Source organism: Nomascus leucogenys, chromosome 6 (assembly GCF_006542625.1).
Source record: "Nomascus leucogenys isolate Asia chromosome 6, Asia_NLE_v1, whole genome shotgun sequence".
NCBI lineage: Eukaryota > Metazoa > Chordata > Mammalia > Primates > Hylobatidae > Nomascus > Nomascus leucogenys.
In genome coordinates this window covers 92,076,624-92,103,497 of record NC_044386.1, presented here as the reverse complement: position 1 = coordinate 92,103,497, position 26,874 = coordinate 92,076,624, and the positions used below count along the sequence as shown (strand labels likewise).

Sequence of the window (26,874 nt, the reverse complement as noted above, 5' to 3'; positions counted from 1 at the left end):
GGCAGAATCAGCTGAACAAGGAACTTGGCAAATGTGTATATTGGGGAAGGGGGAAAAGCCCCTTGGATACCTGGGCCCTGGGTCCTCAGCCAGAGAATCAATGGAGCTAAAAGAATCCCATTCACATTCAGGCATGTGGAGGGGACAGAAAACTTCTTATTCTAGATAAAAGTATACTTTGCCTTCTCTCTTTCCAATAAGACTCTGGCTGGGAAGAAAGATCAAAAGAAATGGCTTTTCCCCAAAGCCCTAAGTGCTCACTTGTATCTGTTTCTCTCCTCACAACAAAATAACAGCCTCCAAGACCAGAGTTATTTCTCATATATGCTCTTTCCTGGATAGCATAAGATTTTTTTTTTTTTTTTCTGAGACAGGATCTGGCTCTGTCACCCAGGACGGAGTGCAGTGACTCAATCTCAGCTCACTGCAACCTCTGCCTTCCGAGTTCAAGCAATCTTCCCATCGCAGCCTCCCAAGTAGCTGGGACTACAGACGCATGCCACTATGCCTGGCTAATTTTTGTATTTTTTGTAGAGACAGGGTCTCACTATGTTGCCCAGGCTGGTCTCCAACTCCTGAGCTCAAGTGATCCACCAGCCTCAGCCTCCCAATGTGCTGGGATTACAGGCATGAGACCACACCCAGCCTGGATAAGAATTGTAAGTGCACTAGGCTAAAATAGAATTGCTTCCAATTTAAATGTAGCAAAGAGTATCAAATAGAGAGAGTGTAGTTCATGAATTTTATATGACCTTTAGTAAAATAAATATCAATGCAGGAAAACCACCATACACACAAACCCAAAACCATTTCTAACATCAGTGCATGAATGAGTATAGAGTTTTCATTACCTGTAAGTAGAGTAATCCTAAAGTTGTAAGAAGCTGTGTATTTTCTGGTGAGAACCTGCAACATAGAGATGCTCAGAGGGAAACAAGATGTAGATGAGAAACACGGAGACACATGCACGGTAATATGCCCTCATGCAATACTTGACAGACCCCACTGAGCCTCTTCCTCCCCGTGGAAATACCTGAAGGCAATTTGGGAACTGCCATCAAAAGTAGGTCATCTCAACCCTGGTGATAAGGAGAACTGCTCAGCAAGAAAAATGGGGCTTAGAATTCAGATTCCTTTCTTAGGGTAAAAGTCCTAAGAAAGAACCTATAGAATGTTTTGCATCACTGTCTTGGTCACACTGATAAAATTAAAGAACAATGCTTTATAAACCAAGTCAGTCTAGAACACATACAGTTTCACCAGTCCTATCTTGTGGGATTTTTTTTCTATTCTCATTGTGCTCACAATGCCAGGCAGCATAATTTTCTATGTAATTTAGGATCCCAAGGCCCCTAATGCTGTTCTCTCCACTTAAACAAAGAGCTATACCAAGTAGCCAAACTAAACAAAAGAAGGAAGATACATACCAATCCTAGGAAAGAAGGTGCTACTGACCTTTGGGAGTAAACACTGATATAAGTAAAATACTCACATCAGGGATTGCCTGCTCAATCCCTCACTAATATTTGTCTTTGTCACAAAACCAAGGCAACACTGAGTTGAGATGATCTGATTATAGGACCATCAGACAGTTTCAACAGTAAAACACCAAAGGGCTATGAACAATGTCTTCTGCTTCTAAGGAATGATATAGGGCACTGGTTACCTATAGGAAGACCTGAACCAGAAGATGCAAAGCCCCAGCCAGGGGAGGCCTGAACTGACCAAACAGAGCTTTCTCAATTCAACTGGGAATCTGCCTTTCACTTTCTGCCATAATAAACATCCATTTTGATCACTTCCCTCCCCAAAGCCAGGTAACTTCTGTAATTCTAGCAATATCGGCTTCCCCACTACAACATGACTACTCTCTTCATAGCTGTAGGTCATGAACAATGGGCTCTATCTTCTCAGTAAGGCTTCAGATTTCAGCTGTCCACATTTCTCCCTTGGGAAATTTAGTGACCAAAGTCCTTGATCGGTTACTGGAAGAACGTTCCGCTTGGGATTTATGTATGCTATTCTCAAAGAGCTAACCTCTAGAAGGCAGGGGTCAGGGATCAGGGCTACTACCTAGCACCACAGAGGCACTTAACATGTGACATGGCTCCTTACTACTTGCCCATATATACAGCCTCTTGATGACAAACATCTCTTCTGTAGCTTAACAAACCAAGTGATTTTTCTGTTTTAGACACAAAATATGGTCGAAGAAAATTCAGAAAGCAGTGCTGTGACTGACATAACCAGAAAATGTACTACCATGGTAGAAGACAAAGATGATTAACAAATTAATAGAAATCTAAGTTTAGTTCAGAATCTAATTATTAGGAATAATAAGCCTTGAACCACAGACCAGACATTCTATTAAGTGACCAAATGAGACAAAGCATTTTGCTACAGCTATCCCATTTAAAAGAAACAACACAAGGCCGGGCACAGTGGTTCGTGCCTGTAATCCCAGCACTATGGGAGAACAAGGCAGGCAGATCATTTGAGGCCAGGAGTTCGAGACCAGCCTGACCAACATGGTGAAACCCTGTCTCTGCTAAAAAATACAAAAATTAGCCAGGCGTGGTGGCGTGCTCGTGCAGTCCCTGCTACTCAGGAGGCTGAGGCATGAGAATCTCTTAAACCCAGGAGGCAGAGGTTGCAGTGAGCCGAGATTGCGCCATTGCACTCAAGCCTGGATGACAGAGCGAGACTGTTGAAATAAATGAAAGAAAGGAAAGAAAGAAAAGAAAGAAAGAGAGAGAGAGGAATGGGAGGGAGGGAAAGGAAGGAAAGAGAAAAAGGAAGGGAGGAAAGGAGGGAGGGAGGGGAAGGGGGATGGGGAAAGGGGGAAGGGAAAAGGGAAAAGGAAGGGGAAGGGAAAAGGGAAAAGGAAGGGGAAGGGAAAAGGGAAGGGGGAAGGGGAAGGGAAAAGGGAAGGGGAAGGGGAAGGGAAAAGGGAAGGGGGAAGGGGAAGGGAAAAGGGAAGGGGGAGGGGGAAGGGGAAAGGGAAGGAAGGGGAAGGGAAAAGGGAGAAGGGGAAGGGAAAAGGGGAAGGGGAAGGGGGAAGGGGTAAGGGGGAAGGGGAAGGGAAAAGGGAGAAGGGGAAGGGAAAAGGGGAAGGGAAAAGGGGGAAAGGGGAAGGGAAAAGGCGGAAGGGGGAAAACAGATACTGGTCTCATGCTAATAAGGCCAAATGTTTATTTTCTTTTTTTTAACTGAATCAGGAGATTTCTGTCCCTAATATCTCTGAAAACAGAAGATCTGTTATTAACATATGATACCAAAATGGCAGACTGTCAGCCAACTTTTAAATCTGTTATTTCCTTCTTCTTGAGTGCATGTCTGCCCACTTCCCTTGTAACTATCATGTAGTTTTGAACCATGGAATGTAAACAGGAACGATGTGTGCAATTTCTAGGTCATTTAAAACTTATTACCAAGGCCACGCGCAGTGGCTCACACCTGTAATCCCAGCACTTTGGAAGGCTGAGGTAGGCGGATCGCTTGAGCCCAGAAGTTTAAGACCAGCCTGGGCAACATAGCAAGACCCTGTCAACACAAAAACAGTGTTTTTAAAATTAGCTGGGCATGGTGGCACATGCCTGTAGTCCCAACTACTTGGGAGGCTGAGGTAGGAAGATCGCTTGAGCCCAAGAGGTTGAGGCTGCAGTGAGCTGTGTTCTCCACTGCACTCCAGCCTGAGTGATGGAGTAAGATCATGTCTCTCTCTCTCTCTCTCTCTCTCTATATATATATATATATGTATATATTGCCAGATGCTTATTCCATGCTTAGCTTCCCAAACCATCTCCTTCCACCACAGCCTGGATGTGGATGTTACATTCAGCATCAACCATGCAGGTAAAGACAACAACCTAAGGAATGGTGAGTTAATAAGGAAGAAACCTGGATCCCTGACTGACCTTGTAGAATAGAGCTGCCCAGCTAACCTAAAGCAGCAGCCATTCTTATAGGTAAGAAAGAAACACAGTCTACCTTATTGAAGCCATTGGGAGCTCTTAAAACTTCAGCTTAACCTTTAACTCATACAGTAAGTAATTAATCAAACATATTCACTCTTTTAGGCTTGGGAGTTCACATATCCACTCAATTTTTTTTTTAGTTTCTCATTGTTTTAAAGGAAACAGATACACTTACTCCACTGCTTTCTTGTAGATTTCAATGGCCTTGTCCAAGTCTCCCTCCAGCAAGTGGATCTTCCCCAGCATTATGTAAGTCAGATCGTGCCTATTAAGATTCAGGGCATTGTGCAACTGGTCTTGTGCCTGACAAATTTGACAAAGTAAAGAAAACCAAATCACTACCACTGAACGAACTATACCTTTATATGGCTAATGTAAAGACACTTTCTGCTGTATTGACATAGGAACATCACATTTCAGCAAACAGCCCCCAAAACCCAAAGACCAAAACATACCAAAACTGTCCTTGTTGAAAACAGGTCTAACCTGGAGTCATACTCTAATTTTTTCTATTCTCCTCCCTTTCTGATCCTTTATCCCACTTTCTTTTTCTTCCTCTTCCTTCTCCTTCTTCTTCTTTGTCAAATAGAGGATTGAGTTATTATCATTGATCCATACAAAGTCCCTCTCTCATTTATTTTCTTTAATTCCCACCCCCTATTTCTATTCCCCGTCTTCCCATGTGCAACCTTCCTAATATGTTTGATATACATCTTTTTGTTTGTACTTTAAAAAAAATAAAAATAAAAATAAATAAATAAATAAATAAAACTGTCCTTGTTGAAAAGACAGCTGGCAACATGGGATATCTGCTTCTGGAGCCACTTGGAAGAATTTATACAAGACGATTTATCTTTCTGAATGTTTTCTGCCTGATATTCACACCAATGACTCATACTTCATAAGTCAAAAGGGCCATCATAGTACAGTGTAGAATACTAAACTAAACTAAATCCCAGGTGTAACACTGACCAAGTGCACAACCTTCCCTATGGTGGGCCCAGATTTCCCCACCAATGTGATGATAAATGAATAAATAGATTGTTCTCATTTATTCACTCAACTGCTTGCTGTTCTAGATGCTAAATATATTTGAGTTAATAAAACCAACTCCTTGCTCTGGAGGAGCTTACCTTCTCCTAGTAAACAAAAGGGCTTTGTTTAGTCATTCACTGATCCAACAAGTATTTATATAAATGCCAGGTATTGTATTTGCCTAGCCTTTTAGCTGTACAGTAAAATCTAAATATATTTCTTCTCAGCACAGATCCAACCAAGGACTAATCCTTCTTCTCCCCTGACTCAGGATAATCCTGTGAATAGAAATGTGCCTGTTTGAAATTGTCTCTGAAGAGAAAAATCTCCTAACCAAGTATATAAAACTATAGATCCATCTACAAAACCTAAGGAGCCCACTAAATGTATTTTATGTACATATATTATCTCAGGAGAAAAGTTACTTTTACACCCCAACTGCTAATGTGCATATTTTTTTTCACACCAGTGTGGGATACTAGTTACACCAGTCTGCAAATTGACACAAACTAAACATTGTCAAATGGGTACTAACCAATTCAGATTCTCAGTCCTGGTGGCACTGGAGAAAGGAGAATAAAACTTTACAATCACTAACTGTGAGCTCTATGAAGGAAACTACCCAACGCTCTCATCACTAAGTTTTAGAGCTCTCAGTAATTTTGTCTACTCCTCAATTATGATATATACTTTTTCTTACCTGAGTATCAAATTTGAGGTAAGCTCAACTTGCCTTCTCTGATATAGGAGCCTATAGCTTAATCACAGTGAAATATAAATTCTCATCATGGAAAATAACTACAAAATTAAAACTGAAAACTCAAATCAGATCCACTTAAAATTTAAAATTTATTTTCAATGACCCTAAAAACTAAGTTGCTGTCAGGGCATGGAGATAGCTCACATGGTCATGATTACACCTTTAAGACTTAAGGGTCCACTTTTTGATATTTATGTTTTATTAAGCATCTGTTTCTGAACTGGGAAATTTAACTGGAGGTAGAGAAAAAGAAGAAAGGAGAAAAACTGCCATTCCCTCATATTTCTAGAACTTTCCATGTTCTTATTAAAAGCAGAAAACAACAGATGAATAATGACAAGTGAGAATTAAAACAGAAAAAAATGTATAAAGGTACTTTCAATTTTCAGTTCCAAAAGCCTCTGCAAGCACTAGGGATAATACAAAATAAGCAATGTTAACAACTTCTGCAACAAGTGCACCCTCAGTGAAATCTATTACCACTTCTATAAATTACCTTGTTGAACTGCTTCAGGTATATGTAGCAAACTCCTAGGTTATGGCTGATCTCCTAGGCTCATAAAAAAAAAGGAAAACAACTCAGGTGTAATTCCACAGTAAGTATTAGAGTGAAACAACAGACATCTAGAGATTGTTATTGCTCGGCAAAGTTTAAACTTTAAACCATGCATTAGTCAGCTTTTTATTAGAGTTCATACTCAAGTATATTTAATTAAAAATAAGTTCCTCAACATAAAAAAATACAGATTATAAGAAATAAAAGCAGAATAAACAGGTTATCTTCCTGGATCTATGGGGAACCCTGGGGCACATACCCAGCCCATCCCTTTTTTCTCTAAGAGTTGCCCATCACCCATACCCTTTGCTCCTTCTTCTCAGGAGAGACTACCCACAGCCCCTGCTGAGTGGGCTGCTAGCCACACATTTCCGCCCTTAAGGCAACACAGTTGGATAGTGACACCTGACTCAGTTGAAGTCCTTTCCCTAGGAATCTGGAATTGGAAGAGAGCTAGTTAGTTACAAGTACTAAATTTACTAGGTGATGTGGACTTGAGGACTGACAGCGCCACCTGGAGTCTGCTATGATGGAATACATGTAATTGGAGCCATCTGCAGAAGTCTAGAGCTGACATGGGGAAACTATGGTCCATGGGCCAAATCCATTCCCTGCCCTTTTTTATAAGTACAGATTCATTGGAACACAGACACAACTATTGTTTTTGTATGGCTCTTTTGCATTAGAACTGCAGAGTTAAGTCGTTGCAACAGAGTCTGTATGAAGCTACACAAATTAAAATATTTATTAACTGGCCCTTTACAAAGAGTTTGCCAACCTCTGATCTATAGAAAGAAAAGATGAAGCAGAAAAGGCAGAGTAGCTACCTTGGATGCTGAAGCATTCCATTTCTGCTTCACTAAAAGACCAACCTGCATCTCTTGATACTGTTTAATGGACTCTCAAATTCCTTTATAATAAACCTCCCTTTATTTAAGGTAGCTTTGGAGAAGGAGAAAGCAAGGGTAAGGAAAATGCTCTTGGGAAACATAGTAAGAACTACCCTATTAGTAGTGGAGATGTGTCCCTGTCTGAGGAAACATGGACCCCCAGGCTCAGAGATAACAACTGATTTAATGTTTTCCAGGTCTCCTAAAATAGTAAAAACAACAAAACAGCAACCATTGGTTGAGCACCTAACATCAGGCTTTATGCCAGATGTTTTCATATATGTTACTTTAATTTTCAGCAAACCTGCAACATAGTTATAATCTTTCCAAATTTACAGATAAGGAAATTGAAGCTCAGAGAGGTTGAGTAGATAACCTAACTTAAGACAGAGAGTACTGGGATTTTTTTTTCTTTTTTTGTTCTATATCCTACAGAGAATTTCAATCATACGTAAGTGCAGACAGCTACTCATCATCCTGTCCCAACAACCATCCAATCCACACCCCATCTACTCCCACAACTTTTGTAAGCAAATAACAGCCCAACGTTTTAACCACAAATGTTTCCGTATGTATTTCTAAAAGATAAGGCCTTTTTTAAAACCTACCCACATCACCATACTTGAAAAAAAGTAGTGACTGCTTGATATTAGATATTCAATTATGTTAAAATTTCCAATTATCTCACAAATGCCTCACATTTAAAATTTTTTTTTATTCAATCACAAATCATGTCCATATTACAGAACATTGGGATTTGAATTCAGGCCTGCTTCCAAAACTTGTATACTTCCAACTTTGTCATGCTATAAGAATGCATGCATGGAGAGAGACAAGGCAGAAATAAAGCCTTTCTTGTCCTTTAAATGTCCTGCTCTGCAGTAGGAATTGTCAAGGTAAGTAAATAGATGTCCTGAAGGCTAACCTCTGACCTTTTAAAATCTTTGACATAGATAGTTGAGAAGACAGCAATATACCTTTAACAAACTAACTGCAAAAGAAATCTGGAAAGGGCAACAGAACAAATCAGACTTAAATCCTATCTTTCAGGAGGTAAGGGAATCCAGCAGACATCCTGCAAAGGCAGTTGGTACAGTGGAAAAGATCACAGTCTTAAGATGAGGAATCTTAGATCACCTTAGATCACAGATCTGAATTCCAGTTCTGGCTCAGCAACTACCTCACTGTAGCAACTTCCTACCCTTCAGCAAGATATTCCATCTTCCAAAGCCTTAGCTTCCTCACTTGTCAATGAGGGAAATTCTCCCTACTTAACAGAGCTGTTCCAAAAGTCAAATAAGATAATGGCAGGAGGAATTACCATTCCCCTGTTGCAGCAAGACTGTGGAATACCCTGATGAGTCCAAGAAAGTAGGGCTACAAGGTGTTTTGTTTTGTTTTGTTTTGTTTTGAGACAGGGTCTTGCTCTGCTTTCCATGCTGAAGTGCAGTGACACAATCACAGTTCACTGCATCACTGCAGCCTCAACCTCCCGGGCTAACGTGATCCTCCTACCTCAGCCTCTAGAATAGCTAGGACTACAGGTGCACACGACCACTAATTTTAATTTTTTTATTATTATTATTTTTTCTAGAGACTGGGTCTCTATATTGCCCAGGCTGGTCTCAGACTCCTGGGCTCAAGTGATCCTCCCCACTCAGCATCCTACAGTGCTGGTATTACAGGTATGAGCCACCATGCTCCAGCTACTATAACGTTTTCTACAGGTACTTATGAAATATGTAGGGTAGAGAAGGGCTGTTAATAAAAGTAAAATTAAAAATCATTAAAATATTCTAAAAAGAAAATAAAAATGCCATGAAGGGGAAAATTTTAAGGAAAAATTTAAGAGTTAAAATAAAAAGCGGTGGTGGCTCATACCTGTAATCTCAGCACTTTGGGAGGCCAAGGTGGGCGGATCACAACAACAGAAGTTCAAGACCAGCCTGACCAACATGGTGAAACCCCATCTCTACTAAAAATACAAAAATTAGGTGGGCATGGTGGCGGGTGCCTGTAAATCCCAGCTACTCAGAAGGCTGAGGGAGGAGAATAGCTTGAACCCGGGAGGCAGAGGTTGCAATGAGCCAAGATTGAGCCACTGTACTCTAGCCTAGGTGACAGAATGAGACTCTGTCTCAAAAAAAAAAAAAAAAAGAATAGTTGTTTTGTGAATTACCATATCTACTAGTAACAATGGGATGGTTATCCCAAGTGAGTCAGTAATACCAAATGAGCTCTTTCAACCAACTGGATAGATTAAGAAATACATTCCATTCCCCCTGTGACCCTGAGCTCTCCTGTTAATACCTCTTCCCTATCTCCCTCTATGGGTTCTCTTCTTCTGCTCAGTCCTTCAAAATTGCTTTTTGCTGGCTGACACCTGTAATCCCAGCACTCTGGGAAGCTAAAGCAGGAGGATCACTTGAGGACAGGAACTTGAGGACAGGAGCTTGAGACCAGCCTGGGCAACATAATGAGACCTCATTTCCACAAAATAAATTTAGTCAGGCACGGTGGCACGTACCTGTAGCCCCAGCTACTCAAGAGGCAGAGGCAGGAGGATCACTTGAGCCCAGGAGTTGGAGGTTACAGTAAGCTACGATCACCCCACTGTACTCCAGCCTAGGCAACCTTGTCTCCTAAAAAAAAAAAAAAAAAAAAAAAAAAAAAAAAAAAGTTTAGAAAGTAAAAAACTGCTAGCATCCAGGGATGTTCCAGGGATTCTTGGTGGGCCCTGGCTCCTCCCTGGCCTGTATGGTGACCATTTGTGGCGCTGGCCACCCCCATGGTCCTGGCCCCCATACAGAGTGCAGGGCTTCCTCCCTGCATTAAAGCAGTAACTTTTCCTGTGCTGTCTCAAACAAAAAAAAAGTAAAAAACTCTTTTTTTCCAGGGTTCCATCCTCAGCTCACTGCAGGGTAACGTCAACCAATCTAATGGTTTCAATTACCACCTTTATGTTGTTGACTCCAGAATGTACATCTCTACTCCAAAACACTTGAGTTTCAGATTTCTATATCCAACCATACTGGACACATCTCAATTTAGATATCCCCTCAGAACCTAAAACTTATTATATCCAAAATCCTCTGAAAGACAGGATTTAACCCTGATTTCTTACCATCACCCTCTTCCCAAACTTGCTCCTCTTCATTCATTTCCTATTCTAGTTGAGTATCTTATAATCTAACAGTCCATCTTTGCATCTCCAAGGCATAGACCAGTGCTTGGCATATAGCAGACATACTCATTTTTTGAAAAACCAACTGAATGAAAAGTACATGAATTTTTCTTCATCTGTAGCTTCACTCTGGCTGTTAGCTATAACATACACCATGGCATAAAGACTCAACTCAAATCTTCCGACATACAGAAGAAAAGCGACTGACAAATTGAACACACTTCAAAAATAATAGTGCCCCATAAGAACTGCAAAGGAAATCCAAGCTAATTCTCTGTACTAATAAATCTAGTCCTTCACTCACAGATATCAATGTCTCTCCGAGAATCATCAAATACTTGAAAAATACCAACAGCATAAAATAGAAGAACCAAAATGCAGAGAGGAAGAAAAAGATAATTCTGAGAAGCAGAAAAGAACTTCAAGAATCAGAGACATTGAAGAAAAGACAAGATTTCTGGAAATTAAAAATACAATAAAAGGAAATGAAATAAAAAATATTGGATGGATAGGGTATATAACAGAATACAAACAGCTAAAAACAAAAATGATGATATGGAAGATAAGACTGAATACATGTCCTGAACATATAATAAAAGGACAAGGAGGGTCAGGCGTGGTGGCTCACACCTATAATCCCAGCACTTTGGGAGGCCTAGGTGGGTGAATCACCTGAGGTCAGGAGTTGGAGATTAGCCTAGCCAACATGGTGAAACCCTGTCTCTACCAAAAATACAAAAATTAGCCAGGCACCTGTAATCCCAGCTACTCGGGAGGCTGAAGCAGGAGAATCGCTTGAATCTGGGAGAAAGAGGTTGCAGTGGGCCAAGATCACGCCACTGCACTCCAGCCTGGGTGACAGAGTGAGCCTCTGTCCCCGCCCCCCGAAAAAAGGACATGGAGGTAGAAAATGAGAGGCAAGTTAAGAGTAGAGAATAGTTAGAGAACATGTCTCATAGAGAATGGAAAACGGTGTGGCAGATGCTGCTAGTTACCTGCTTGCCTACCTGCTACCTACTCTTCTCTTTTTCCTTACTAAAAGAACCCTAATTTTGTTTAGAGTGGCAATGTGACCAGATTAAAAACTACATTTAACCAGCCTTCCTTACAGAAGGGGAGCTGATATGACATAAGTGGAAGTCTGTGGGGGACTTCTGGGAAAGTTGTGCTTTCCCAATATAGTCTCTGTCCTTTTCTCCTTGTTGTTTCTTTCTCCCTCTCTGGAATGCAGATGTGATGTTAGATGCAGCAGTCTTCTTGTCACCATGAGGAAAAACTCTCAGCCTTGACATCCTAGGACCGCCAAATCAATGCCAGCAACTACTTACCTGGACGTCTTGTTTCATGAGAATTAAAAAAAAAACAAAACCCTAATTTGTAAAGCCAATGTTTAGTCAAAATTTCTGTTGCGTTTACACACAATCCTCAATTGATACAAAGAAAAGGGGAGGGGAAAAATAAAGAACTACTCAAAGGCCCTGACCCAGAGAAAGGCAAGGGTCTTCAGAATGAAAGAGTCAACTGAATGTCACACAGATGGGGATGGGAAAAAGATATGAAACACAACTAGATGCCTATTGCTGATATTGTGGAATTCCAATGATGAAAAAAATACCCACAGCTTCTAGGGGTCATCAACAAGAATCAGACTGGTAAGAGACCGCTCGTCAGCAAACTGCTAGAAAATCATGCAGCAATGCCTGCAAAGTTATGAGGAAACATGGTTTTTGATTCTATACTTAGACAAATCATGAATTAAGTATGATGATAAAATCAAGACATTTTTGGAATGCAAGAATTCAGAAATAAGACAGCCATATGATAAATGGAACCATTAGCATGTTTACTAATAAGAAAGAACTGAAAGTTCTCTACTTACCCAATCTTTCTGGTTGAGTTTAGCTGCTTCATTATATACTTCAATGGCAGCTTTATGTTTTCCCAAAAGAAATCTGTAAAAGATATATTTTCCATAATTATTACCTCAAAATTCTTAGAAGACTAACCCTACTAGTCCCACATTTTACTCATATTTCATCCAGCAGAGAATTCTAGAAGCCTTTTCTCCATGAGCTGGTTGTGCTGGTTTGGTCAGTGAAGCTGCTATACACCAACAGCAGAAGCTCTCTTAGTAGGGATTGCACTGGCAGCTGTTCCAAGGCCTTGGTCTCATTCTATACCAATTTTAGTGAGAGTCTTGTGGAATTTTCCTTCTACAATGTACTATAAATGCAGACCAAAAAAGAAATAAGCCTAATGATATACCATGTTAAGCAGTAACTATCATCATTTATCAACACCCATTAGGGACATGTCCTTTCCTTCCAAGACTAAGTCTCTTTCCGTGATACTGGATCCTGAGTTTAGAGAGAAACAGGGAAAACCAAACTCTATGCAAAAACAACACAGGTATGAATGGCAATGTGGCTAAGAAAGGGGAGAGAGGAACTCCATGGAACAAAGGACTGAAAAGGGAGTACCTAGTAGTTTATAAAGACTTGAGATTCTTTCCATCTAGGAACCTTTAGGACATTCACTCAACAAATAGAGATGCTCCTCAACTTATGATGGGGTTACATCCCAGTAAACCCATTGTAAATTGAAAATACTGTAATTCAAAAATGCAAGTAATACATCTACTCTACCAGACATCATAGATAGCCTAGCCTATCTTAAGCATGCTCAGAACACTTACTCTGTTCCATGGAGTTCCTATCTCCACTTTCTTAAATACATTTGCTGACAGTTGGGCAAAATCATCTAACATAATGCCAATTTTATAATAAAATACTGAATATCTCACGTAATTTACTGAATACTATGAAAATGAAAAACAGAATGGCTGTATAGACACCTGAAGTACAGTTTCTACTGAATACAAAACAATTTTACATCATTGTAAAGTTGACAAATTATGTAAGTTGAGCCATCAGAAGTCAGGAACTCTCTGTCCTTACTAAAAACTTACTGTGTGACAAATATTAAGTGTTAGAAGAGAAGATGAGAAAAATTCCAAGGACTGCCAATAAGTTTAGAAGACTTAGGGTACAAGGTGTCTCTATTTACATGATAAACAATATCGGTCCCCCATCAAACTAGAATGCACAGTGTTTAAAAGGCTTAGTTCCTTAACACTAGTTATCTCAAATTTCAAACTTAATCCATGCTCTTCAGAGTGAATCCCATTATACCTATTAAACCATTCCCCACTTGTGTATCATGCTGATGCGGCTGCCAGCAGCAGGCTGTACCTAAGAATGCATTTTACAATGTTCTCTGTGAGTGCCCTAGGGCCTCCAGATTGCCAATACTCACAAAGATCTGGCCACCTGCTTGAGGTTATCTGCACTCTGAGGGCTAAGAACTGCACATGTCTGGAAGAGTTCTAGGGATTCTTGGATATTTCCTTCCAGGCGAGATATCAATGCTGCCAAGAAACAGAAAATACAAAAAAAAGTAAAACCATGTTCTGGGAAGAATGGAGCCTGGGGTCAGAAAAATTGGAGAAGAGAAAACTGGGAAACCACATCAAGTAAATCCTTTGGACAACTGTATCCTTAATACAATCAGATATGACTTTGGACAGGCTGAAACAACAACCAAAACTGCTGACAAGCTCAACTCTCTTTTAGTAAGGTAGCTCAAACCTACCTACTTCTCTCTCTACTCCCAGGATCCATCACATAGATAATCAGTTCCTTTGCAAATTATCACACAAACTCTTCACATTAAGAACATTTTGGGGCTTCCCCATCAGATGCTTCATTTATCATAATTGACTTCTAACTGATAGTTTTCAGAGCAAACCCGCAAATGGGGCAAATGGAATCAATACCTCAAATTCAACACGGAGATTTTGGCAAAGAATACAATAACATTTAAGACTTCGGTTGTCAGTACAACAACCAATTAGAACCAGAGGTTTTTCCTAGGCCTATGTTTTCAGAAGAATTTATCAGGCACTGAAAGTCTGATACTTGTGATGCTGGGAATAAGAGCATTTTTTGCCATGATGTCCTAAATTTGTCAATATCTTAACAACTATGTCAGAAAATTATATGTTAGTCTGAAGACTACAAATGCAATGAATGGTAAACAAAACCATTCATTTATACCCAGGAGTCAAAAAGAAAGTTCCTGGAAAAACTAAAGAGGAAAATTGCCACTGAAGAGGAAATTTTAAAAAAACTAAAAGGAAATTTTTAAAAAACTAAAGAGGAAAATATGCCACTAAAGAGGAAAATTTAAGTCAGTGGGCCAGGTACAGTGGTTCATGCCTGTAATCCCAGTACTTTGGGTGGCCGAGGCAGGTGGATCACCTGAGGTCAGGAAATCGAGACCAGCCTGGCCAACATAGCGAAACCTCGTCTCTACTAAAAATACAAAAACTAGCCGGACGTGGTGGCATGTGCCTGTAATCCCAGCTACTCGGGAGGCTGAGGCAGGAGGATTGCTTGAACCTGGGAGGCGGAGGTTGCAGTGAGCTGAGATCGTGCCACTGCACTCCAGCTGGGCAACAGAGCAAGACTCTGTCTAAAAAAAAAAAAAAAAAAGTGAGTGGTCCTTATCTTTGGTTTCTAATGAGCTGAATTTATGCTCTGCTTTATCTTATTTCTAGGCTTCTTCCCCCATCCTGATTCACCTTACAGAAATCCTCAAGCTCTTCTTCATCTCTTTTAGCTTGATTACAAGGAATCCTTCCAAAAGCATCTTCTGGCCCTGAAATCACTGTATTAGGCAGGAATCCTAAGCATCCATTCCAAAAAAAACTAGCCAGAAACTAAAAAATGGGTAATCATAGCAATTTTTTAACATTACTAGTCATTTCTGAAGTCAAATCCAACACAGTAATTATATTCAGATTCCATAAAAAGATTAATACTGAATAAAACCTTTCTAGAACATTTACACTCATGCACCTGCAACGACATTTTGGTCGACAGATGTATAAGTGACGATGATCCCTTAAGATTATAATGAAGAGGAAAAATTCCTATTGCCCAGTGACGTCATAGCAATCAAAACAGTGCAATGCATTACTCACCTATCTGTAGTGATGCTGGTATAAACAAACCTACTGTGCTGCCAGTCACATAAAAGTACAGCATATACAATTACGTATATATAGAACTTAATACTTGATAATGATAATAAATGACTACATTACTGGTTTATGTATTTACTACGCTATATATTTTAATCTTTATTTTAGCGTGTACTCCTTCCACTTACTAAAAAAAGTATAACCACCTCAGGCAGATCCTTCAGGAGGTATTCAAGAAGGTATTCCTATTGTTATAGGAGATGACAGCTCCATGTATGTTACTGCCACTGAAGACCTTCCATAAGGAGGTGGAAGACAGTGATATTTATAATCTTGACTCTGTGTAGGCCTAGACCAGTGCGTGTGTGTGTGTGTGTGTGTGTGTGTGTGTGTGTGTGTGTGTGTGTGTCAAAGACCTTAGATGGGTCACAAAGCTCTGAATGCCAAAAAAGACAACAAGGATACATTCTGCATGTTAGTACTACCACTGTAGTAGTGTGTCTTAGTTTTTAACAAAAAAGTTTAAAAGTAAAAAAATAAAAAGTTTTAAGAATAGCATAAAGAGCCGAGTGTTGTGGTTCATGCCTATAATCCCAGCACTTTGAGAGGCTGAAGCAGGAGGAGTGCTTGAGCCCAGGAGTTCAAGACCAGCCTGGGCAACATAGTGAGACTCTGTCTCTCTACAAAAAAAAAAAAGAAAAAGAAAAAAGCTTATAGAATAAGGACATAAATAAACTATTTTTGTACAAATGTACAATGTTGTTGTGTGTTTTAAGTATTACCCCAAAAGAGCCAAAAAGTTTTAAAGTTTATAAAGTAAAAAGTTACAGTAAGCTAAAGTTAATTTATCATTGTAGAAAAAATATTTTTAAATAAATTTAGTGTAGGCTAAGTGTACAGTGTTTATAAAGTCTACATTAGTATACAGTAATGTTCTAGACCTTCACATTCATTCACCACTAACTCACCCAGAGCAACTTCCAGTCCATCCATGGTAAGTACTCTATACAGGTATACTATTTTTTATCTTTTATACCATATTTTTACAGTACATTTTCTATGTGTAGATACACTTACCGCTGTTTTACAACTGCCTACAGTATTCAGTATAACACCTGCTCATATAGGTTTGTAGCCTGGGAGCAATAGACTGTATCATATAGCCTATGTGTATAGTACACTATATCATCCATCTATGTTTGTGTAAGTACACTCTATGTAATGTTCACACAATGACAAAATTGCCTAACAATACATTTCTTAGAACATATCTCCGTTGTTAGGCGGTGCATGACTGTACTTGAACTTGTTTCTTCAATTGCCTGGTCTTTTTCAAGAACCTAGGAAAAGTGTATTTCTCTAGCAAGAAGACAAGAAGTGTGTGTCTTACCTTGGACATAGATAGCATATTCACACAATCCCTGAGTCTCCTGAAGCTGTTCTTTGATAACAGCCTGAAAGAGGAAGAAAAATGCTTCTGAGCAGTGGTTAAGTTTCTCCAGGTGTCTTTAAGAAAAGGTAGACATGGACAGGCCAGGTGTGGTGGCTCATGCCTGTAATCCCAACACTTTGGGAGACCAAGGCAGGCAGATTATGAGGTCAGGAGTTCAAGATCAGCCTAACCAATATGGTGAAACCCCATCTCTACTAAAAATACAAAAATTAGCCGGGCAGTAGTGGCACGTGCCTGTAATCCCAGCTACTCAGGAGGCTGAGGCAGGAGAATTGCTTGAACCCGGGAGGCGGAGGTTGCAGTGAGCCAAGATCACGCCACTGCACTCCAGCCTGGGCAACAGAGCAAGACTCCATCTAAAAAATAAATAAATAAAATAGTAATGAAAAAGTAGACCTGGATAAGAATCATATGTAAAAAAACCTAGAGTATTAATAATGCCTAGTAAAGTACTAGTTCATTCAGTTTCTTAAAATTTCAACTCCCTTGTTATGATTACTTATTCTAGAACAGGGATTTGCAAACTACAGGGCTTACAGGCCCTGTATATTTCTGTACAGCTCTCAAGCTAACAGTGGTTTTTATATTTCTAAAGGGTTATAAAAAATAAGATAACAAATATGATGTAGTGACTGTATGTGGCCTACAAACCCTAAAATATTGTTGGCCCATTACAGAAAAAGTTTGCCAACCCCTGTCTAAAATCTAACTAGGCAAGCTAAGAAAAGTATGAAAAGATTTCCAAGTATTATCACAGATGAAAAAGAAAGAGAACCTTTCAAGATTCATACTGGTGGCCGGGCGTGGTGGCTCACGCATGTAATGCCAACACTTTGGGTGGCCGAGGTAGGCGGATCATCTGAGGTCAGGAGTTTGAGACCAGCCTGACCAACACGGAAAAACCCCATCTCTACTAAAAACACAAAAAATTAGCCAGGTGTGGTGGCACATGCCTGTAATCCCAGCTACTCAGGAGGCTGAGGCAGGAAAATCGCTTGAACCTAGGAGGCGGAGGTTGTGGTGAGCCAAGGTCACGCCATTGCACTCCACCCTTGGCGACAAGAGCAAAACTCTGTCTCAAAAAAAAAGAAAAGAAAAAGATTCATACTGGTATCTGCTTTCAGATCAGTGGTATCAAAAAAACACTGGTATGGGCCAGGTGCGGTGGCTCATGCCTATAATCCCAGCACTCTGGGAGGCCAAGGCGGGTGGATCACGAGGTCAGCAGTTCGAGACCAGCCTGACCAACATGGTGAAACTCCATCTCTACTAAAAATACAAAAAAAAAAAAAAAAAAAAAATTAGCTGGGCATGGTGGCAGGCGCCTGTAATCCCAGCGACTTGGAAGGCTAAGGCAGGAGAATCACTTGAAATCAGAAGGCAGAGGTTGCAGTGAGCTGAGAGTTTGCCACTGCACTCTTAGCCTGGGCAATAAGAGCAAAACTCTATCTCAAAAAAAAAAAAAAAAAACTGGCATGAATCTTTGTCATACCAGTATGAATTAGTTCTGTGCATTGCCATAGGTATAAATGCCACAGGTATAAATTAAAAACCTTAGATGGGTCACAAAGCTCTGGATGCCAAAAAAGATGATACCAAGGATATGTTCTGCATGTTAGTACTACCACTGTCTGCCTGCAAGTTTGTAACATATATGGTATGTTACCAAAGATACAGAGAAAGGGAAATACAAATGGTTTTTAAATATACACATGATGATCAACCTTGCAATAAGAGGGAAATTAAAAAATAAAACTCAGGGCTGGGCACGGTGGCTCACACCTGTAATCCCAGCACTTTGGGAGGCCAAGGCGGGCAGACCACGAGGTCAGGAGTTCAACACCAGCATGGCTAATATGGTGAAACCCCATCTCCACTAAAAATACAAAAAATTAGCTGGGCGTGGTGACGCTCATCTGTAGTCCCAGCTACTCAAGAGGCTGAGGCAGAAGAATTGCTTGAACCTGGGAGGCAGAGGCTGCAATGAGCCAAGATCGTGCCATTGCACTCCAGCCTAGGTGACAGAGTGAGACTCCATCTCAAAAAAAAAAAAAAAAAAAAAAAAAGAACTCGACAAAATACCATTTTTCATCTATCCAAAGATAAAAAACTTAATGTGCTGAGCTGAACATCTGCCTCCACCAGAAGACCAACATATCCCAGAGAGTTGTTTGCTCTTGACATGAGAAGACACATGGAACACACCTGAACCTGACCCACAGCCTGCAGTCAAACCCAGCCAACCCACAGCTGATCTGAAAGCCCATGAGCAATTAATAAATATCTGTTTGTTGGGGGCCACTGACATTTTGAGGTTGTATGTTAAACATCACTACCATAGCAAAAGATAACCAGTGTGTGAAGTACGGGGAAAAAGGAATTCATATTTTATCACTGAGATATAAACTGCCACATGCTGTTCAGCAGGCACTGTTAGTTGCCTACCCAACATCCTGCCTTCTCATTTTTATTATCATGGCAATCTCTTACCTTGCAGGCTTCATAATCTTTCTGGATATAATGAAGATGAATCAACCAGTTCTGCTTCTCCAAAATAGGAAACTCTGGAGCTAGGTAGCATATTTTGACAAAACAAACAACACAGTCATCAGATTTTCTCCTTTAGCACTATCCTCATGTCTAAACTAACCATAAACATACTGCAATATCACATTAAAATTTTGATCCTACTGACTACAAGAATATATTATAGTGCATCAAAAATATATAGACTATTAAACTAAGATACTTGTTCTACTACTACATGTTGAATACATATCTTGAGTTTTCGAAGGTTGTAATATCAGTTTCTCATCAAATAATGACTGGGACTGAAAAACATAAAATCATCCTTTGTCTCTTCTTCTCAATCTCTCCTTCCCTGGTTATAGAAGGTGAATAGAAAGACTTTCTAAAGGAGATTGCAGGAATGTCACTAAGGAAATATACGGGGAAGCTGCCCCCAATATTTCAACACAGGTTCTTTCTATTTTCCACAAGTGTCGGCTGGCTGAGAAATAAAGAGAAAGAGTACAAAGAGAGGAATTTTACAACTGGGCCTCCGGGGGTGACATCACATATCAGTAGGACCGTGATGCCCACCTGAGCTGCAAAACCAGCAAGTGTTTTTAAGGATTTCAAAAGGGGAGGGGGTCTAAGAACAGCAAGTAGGTCACAAACATCACATGCTTCAAAGGGCAAAAAGGAGAACAAAGATCACATGCTTCTGAGGAAACAGGACAAGGGCAAAATGAGAAACTCCTGATAAGGGTCCAACAAAGATCACAAGGCAAAGGGCAAAAGCAAAATTACTGATAAGAGTCTATGTTCAGCAGTGCACGAATTGTCTTGATAAACATCTTAAACAACAAAAAACAGGGTTCCAGAGCAGAGAACTGATCTGACCTCAAATTTACCAGGGTGGGGTTTTTTCCCCACCCTAATAAGCCTGAGGGTACTGCAGGAGACCAGGGTGTATTTTAGTCCTTATCTCAACAGCATAAGACAGACACTCCCAGAGCGGCCATTTATAGACCTCCCCCCAGGAATGCATTCCTTCCCCAGGGTATTAATTATTAAAATTCCTTGCTAGGAAAAGAATTTAGCAATATCTTCCCTATTTGCATGTCCGTTTATAGGCTCTCTGCAAGAAGAAAAATATGGCTCTATTTTGCCCAACCCCACAGGCAGTCAGACCTTATGGTTGTCTTCCCTTGTTCCCTAAACCACTGTTATTCTGTTCTTTTTCAAGGTGCACTGATTTCATATTGTTCAAACACACGTTTTACAATCAATTTGTAGAGTTAACACAATTATCATAGTGGCCCTGAGGTGACGTACATCCTCAGCTTACGAAGATAACAGGATTAAGAGATTAAAGTAAGACAGGTGTAAGAAATTATAAGAATATTATTTGGGAACTGATAAATGTCCGTGAAATCTTCACAATTTATGTTCCTCTGCCACAGCCGGTCCCTCCGTTCGGGGTCCCTGACTTCCCGCAACATAAATATATATATATAAGATAGTTAATATCACATCTGGCCAGGCGCAGTGGCTCACGCCTGTAATCCCAGCACTTTGGGAGGCCAAACGGTGAAACCCCGTCTCTACTAAAAACACAAAAAATTAGCCGGGCGTCGTAGCACGCACCTGTAGTCCCAGCTACTTGGGAGGCTGAAGCAGGAGAATCACTTGAACCTGGGAGAAAGAGGTTACAGTGAGCCAAGATTGCGCCACTGCACTCCAGCCTGGTGAAAGAGCGAGACTCCGTCTCAAACAACAACAAAAAAATCACATCTGATGAACAGAGTACCAAAAATATTTTAGTTAAACACAATCCTTAGAAATAGCTCAAATGAGAACATTATGCTGTTGCCCAGAAATGAGAAGTCAACGATGAAAAAAATCTAGTTGAGTCATTGAAAATGGCTCATGATACAGAAACTAAAAAATGAGTTACCTGCCCACTGAAATCAGAAGTTTAAAATACGGTCAAATTCATTAAGAAATTACTTTTCTGTGGTAACAAGGAGTAGAAAGATCCAAATTAACCTCAGAATAGTGAAGATCTCAAGGAAGGAAGAGAGGAGAACAGAATTATGAACAGATAGAAAGGAGACTTCAACTCTTTAATGCTTATTTCTCAAAAAAAAAAAAGCTTTAAAGTAAACATGACTAAATGTTTTTTATTAAGCCTAGCCAGTGGGTACATGTGTGTTTATATTATTTTTTGTGAACTTTAATATGTTGGAGACAGTCCTTTTTAAAAATGGAAAAGAGGCCAGATGTGGTGGCTCATGCCTATAATCCTAGCACTTTGGGAGACCGAGTGGGGCAGATCATTTGAGTCCAGGAGTTTGAGGTCAGCCTGGACAACATGGTGAAACCCCATCTCTACAAAAAATACAAAAATTAGCAGGGAGTGGTGGCGCATGCCTGTCATCCCAGCTACTAGGGAGGCTGAGGCACCAGAATCACTTGAACCTGGGGGCGGGGAGGTTGCAGCGAACCAAGATCGTGACACTGTACTCCAGCCTGGGCCACATAGCAAGATTCTGTCTCCAAAAAGAAAAAAGAAAGGGAAGAGCATGGGGAAGAGAGGAAAATGACTGTAATCCATTTCTTGATGTTCTGCAACTAAGGAGAAACAACCTAAAGAAAACCAAAAAACTTCTATGTCCATAATATAACAGGAAGAAAAAAAGCTTACTGTGACTCAGAGTTAATGTTGCCTGAACACAAAAATTACAAGGTACAACCAGACACACTGGCTCACAACTGTAATCCCAGCGCTTTGGGAGGCTGAGGCAGGAGGATCAGTTGAGCCCAGAAATTTGATACCAGCCTGGGCAATATAGCAGGACCCTCATTTCAACAAAAAATTTAAATTTTTTTAAAAAATAAAAAAGAAGTAATGCTGCTCATTGCTATCCAAGAATAGGGATTATCAATGGAATTTGTAAGAAGAAATTATAACAAAGTATGGATATGACTTTACATGCCAGGAACAAGAAAAAAAGTAAAATTTTAAGCAACTGACTCTTCATTTTCTGACTACACACATTCTCATAGTAGAACCGCCCTTCTAGTCGTTGGGGCCTATCTGAAATTCTTCTAAGACTCGTGTTTCCTTTCTTCTCTTCCCCTAAGGCCTCACCAATGACCAGACCTTGGCCATTCACATTCTACTTAACCACTTCCAGAATCAAATCTCCTTTGAAAAAGCCACACGAGTCACCAAGCTTAAAGACATGTAAGTGTGTTAAGTGCATAAAGTGCACCGTCATAAATAGCTCTGGGGTCCGGGGGCGGTGTCTCACGCCTGTAATCCTAGCATTTTGGGAGGTCCAGGCAGGTGGATCATGAGGCCAGAAGATCGAGACAATCCTGGCTAACACAATGAAACCAAGTCTCTACTAAAAATACAAAAAATTAGCCGGGCGTGGTGGCAGGTGCCTATAATCCCAGCTACTCGGGAGGCTGAGGCAGGAGAATCGCTTGAACCTAGGAGGCAGGGGTTGCAGTGAGCCGAGATCACACCACTGCACTCCAGCCTGGGCGACAGATCGAGACTCCATCTCAAAAATAAGTAAATAAATAAATAGTTCTGGGACAAGTAGCTTACTGAGTAATCTTGGACCAAGTCTCAACTGCATGACCTAGTCCTCTGTCACCTACCTACTAAAGGGAAAGAATAAAAGAGAATGAGGCACTGAACTCTTCTGAGTTTATATTAAGTATTACAAACCTTAGATACTTAGTATAATATCACTAAGTAGTCTAAAAGAAAATTTATAAAATGTTAATTTTCAAGTCTTAGCTGTTATTAAAATCTCACAATAAAAGACAATCGGGGCTAGCCATAGTGGCTCATGCCTGTAACCCCAGCACTTTGGGAGGCCCAGGTGGATGGATCACTTGAGTCCAGGAGTTCGAGGCCAGCCTGGACAAACCCCATCTCTAAAAAAAAAATACGAAAAAATTAGCCAGGAGTGGTGGCACAAGCCTGGTGTCCCAGCTACTCAGGAGGCTGAGCTAGGAGGATTGCTTGAGCCTGGGAGGCAGAGGTTGCAATGAACCGTGATCGTGCACTGCACTCCAACCTGGGTGACAGAGTGAGACCCAGTCTCAAAAAAAAAAAAAAAAAAAAAGGACAAGCCACGTTTTGTGTTTCCTGAGTGAAAGCTGGAGAAAAAAGTGTCCAATTTGTAAGGTAGCTCAAGAACCCAAATGCTCATTAAATGGAACTCTAGGGATTAGAAAAAGGAAAATCCACCAAATCCAGTGCTGAAGGTCATTTCACACTCTTGGAGATGTAGCTGTCCAAAAGCTAAAAGAATTTTAGTTTCATCAAATATTTTAGAGAACATTTCAGTGTACACAACTGTCCTATTACCAAATGTGTGACCTGGGAAATTTATAGTTTCCTCATCTGTAAAACCAAGACTCATTCATTCAACCAATATTCGCTGGGTACCTACCATGTTCCAGGCACTGTTCTAGGCACTTGGAATACGGCAGTGAACAAAACTAACTCCCTGATTTCATGGAGCTTACAATTGAGGGCAGGGGCTGCTACCACACAGGATAGATAATAAAGTATCTTACATTTATGAGTGATATTTTTCTATGGAGAAAAATAAAGCAGGAAAGAGAAACAGTGACGGGTTGGGGGGTTTTACTTTTAAATACAAGGGTCAGGAAATAAAATACTCATCCTCATAGAGTTGTAAGGATCGAATTACCTAATATATAAAGAGGTTCAAATAGCGCCTGGTACATAGCAAGCCTTAAAGAAATGTTACCTATTATTGTTGCTGTTTTTTTGCATTTTGTTTTGTGTTGAGATGGAGTCGAGTTGTGTCATAAAGGCCGGAGTGCAGTGGCGCGATCTTAGCTCACTGCAATCTCTGCCTCCCAGATTCAAATGATTCTTATGACTCAGCCTACTGAGTAGCTGGGATTACAGGCACATGCCACTATGCTCGGCTAATTTTTGCATTTTTAATAGAAATGGGGTTTTGCCATGTCTGCCAGGCTGGTCTTGAACTCCTGACCTCAAGCGATCCACCTGCCTCAGTCTCCCAAAGTGCTGGGATTACAGGTGTGGGCCACTGTGCTGGGCCTGTTGCTGTTATTTTTATTACCATTATCATCTATTTATCGTCAAAGATGAAGGAATTCTGGATACCTCAGAAATCCCTAGAATCTACGAATCCTGAATTTACAATTAGAATTTTACCTGTAAATGTATTACGTTGAATTTCTGGTATTCCAAATCATTGCTCACTCCAACTCCCCCTAAAAATGGAGATATTGGTTCTTATATGCTTTCACAGGTATTATGAGAATTACTAGTTGAAAGATCCTCCACAAAACATAAGCATGTAAATGCAGAACACAGTCTCCCCTATTTTGCAATAAAGCAGAGTGATCATCTCCAATGCCACATTTCAGGAGCCTATGTTACCACAGAGGTCAGGTAGGCAGCTGATGAGATGAAGACAAGGTAATGGCTTTTAGTGAATTATAAAAAAGACCTCATTCATATCCCAGCTACCACACTACCCCTCCACCATCACCAAGACAGTGGGGGCAGAAGGCTGGCAACCTAGCAACAATACTCCCTTGCCACTTCTCTTGCCCCATTCTACTCTTTTGTAACATCTCTTCCCCTTCTTTCTCCTTTTAAGGATGCACCTGACATATTTTAAATAATTCCAGAAGTGAATTAACATGACACTTCAAGAATTCTCCCCTGCAGTTTGCCCTAGGTGGTAAATTCTCTTAGAAGAATTTCAAATTCTGCTTAGGCTCAAAAATCACACCTTTACATGACACTTTGATTAATGCTAGGGATAATATGCTAGCTATATAAGTACTAAGTAGAAAACTATTATGGTTCAGATTTTTCATTGCAAAATTTACTAAATAACTAAGGCTTTTGTAAATACATTGCAAGTAATGCCTTTAAAAAAAAAAATACTCATCAAAGAAAGGATTTCTTCCAGGACTAGCAGACATGTGGCACATAAAAGTTTTCACGTGTAGAATTACAATCTTCATTCAATACCAGCCTTCTATGGGGCCTAGGGCAAGTTATTTCACTTCTCTGGGCCTCCATTTATCCCCCCTATAATTTTCACCTGAAAATCCAAAGAATCTGAAAATGGTCATTCAATAAATGTTAATTTCCTCATGCCAAACAGGAATTAAAACACTTTTCTACCTCAATAGGATATTTGGGGCATCAAAAGAAATAACAAATCTTGAAAATAAATGTAAGACATTTTCATTACTATCATTTGGAGCCCTGTATCAGTCAAAGCCTAACAAAAAACCACTTCGGGATTTGAAACACAAGGACTTTAATGCAGAGAACAGGCAATGGAAGAAATGAGAGGCCCAAGAGGGAATGGTGAGACAAATCAGAAGTCTGCATGAGCAAAAAGCCACTACGACTCTGAGGCCTGAAGGTCGGGGAGGGAAGCCCTGTCTTCTTCCTCTTGCCTTCTAATCTCCTGCCAGTTCCTCCACTTGCTAATCCAGCCAGAAACTGCTGACACAGAAGCCTGGGAAGAAAAGGAGGCTGCAAGAGCCAGCTCCTCACCATACCAAAAAGAGAAGAGAAGGCAAGGAATGGATCTGAGGGCAAACAGGCCCAGGATCAAGAGAAACATCTACTCTGTTCAGGGACATAAATGATGATGAAGGAAGAGGAAGAGACTAAGCTGAATCAGTGTTGACTCAAGAATACATGCTAGAAGCTGGCCTTTAATTTTTTAATTATATTGCTGCTATCCAGTTTGTTTGCTTCTCATTAGCTTGAAATAAGGAAGAAAAAAGTCATATAAAAGATTAGCTAATTATGGTTTTACGTTATAGCTTAGATTATTTTATTTCCTCAAATCAAAATTTAACAATTAGATCCTTGTTAAGGGTGTGTGTGTATGTATCTCAAAGTTTTTCTCTCTTATTATTCCACTGAATATTCACATAAGGCCAGTGAGTTATGCAATGCAGAGAACATTCTCACGTTACAAAGGAGGAAATTAAGGTCCTAAAGGTTAAGTAAATTGTCTACATCCAACAAGTAGTTAATGGAAGAGGCGGGACTATAACCCAGGTCTCCAAGGTGACCCATTAAACCAAGTTTCTGCCCAATCATAAAGGATTTTCTAATATTAAAATGTAAATGTTTGGGCTGTCAATTACACATTAACTGAGCAACACAACATTAATGATTTTAAAGTGGCCAGGCACAGTGGCTCATGCCTGTAATCCCAGCACTCTGGGAGGCCAAGGCAGGCAGATCACGAGGTCAAGAGATCGAGACCGTCCTGGCCAACATGGTGAAACCCCGTCTCTATTAAAAATACAAAAAAAAAAAAAGTAGCTGGGCCTGGTGGCACACACTTGTAGTCCCAGCTACTGGGGAGGGTGAGGCAGGAGAATTGCTTGAATCCAGGAGGC

The 26,874-nt window shown here is 40.3% G+C and overlaps 1 protein-coding gene across 5 annotated transcripts in view; it reads right to left on the bottom strand.

Annotated features, from left to right (window-relative positions):
* The window catches only part of BBS4 (Bardet-Biedl syndrome 4), a 52,412-nt gene that overhangs the window by 9,590 nt on the left and 15,948 nt on the right, over positions 1-26,874 (bottom strand). For 2 of the 5 annotated variants that reach the window (XM_004088306.2, XM_030814714.1), the window contains 7 exons: positions 19,390-19,469; positions 16,837-16,900; positions 13,718-13,829; positions 12,282-12,354; positions 6,269-6,327; positions 4,153-4,280; positions 852-906 (listed from right to left, as the gene is read on the bottom strand). In XM_004088306.2, the coding sequence (XP_004088354.1) occupies positions 852-906; positions 4,153-4,223 (126 nt within the window). In that variant the 5' untranslated portion in view covers positions 4,224-4,280; positions 6,269-6,327; positions 12,282-12,354; ... (1 more) ...; positions 16,837-16,900; positions 19,390-19,469. The remainder of the gene's footprint in view (positions 1-851; positions 907-4,152; positions 4,281-6,268; positions 6,328-12,281; positions 12,355-13,717; positions 13,830-16,836; positions 16,901-19,389; positions 19,470-26,874) is intronic. The other 3 variants (XM_003267182.2, XM_030814713.1, XM_030814712.1) reach the window with 2 other exon arrangements.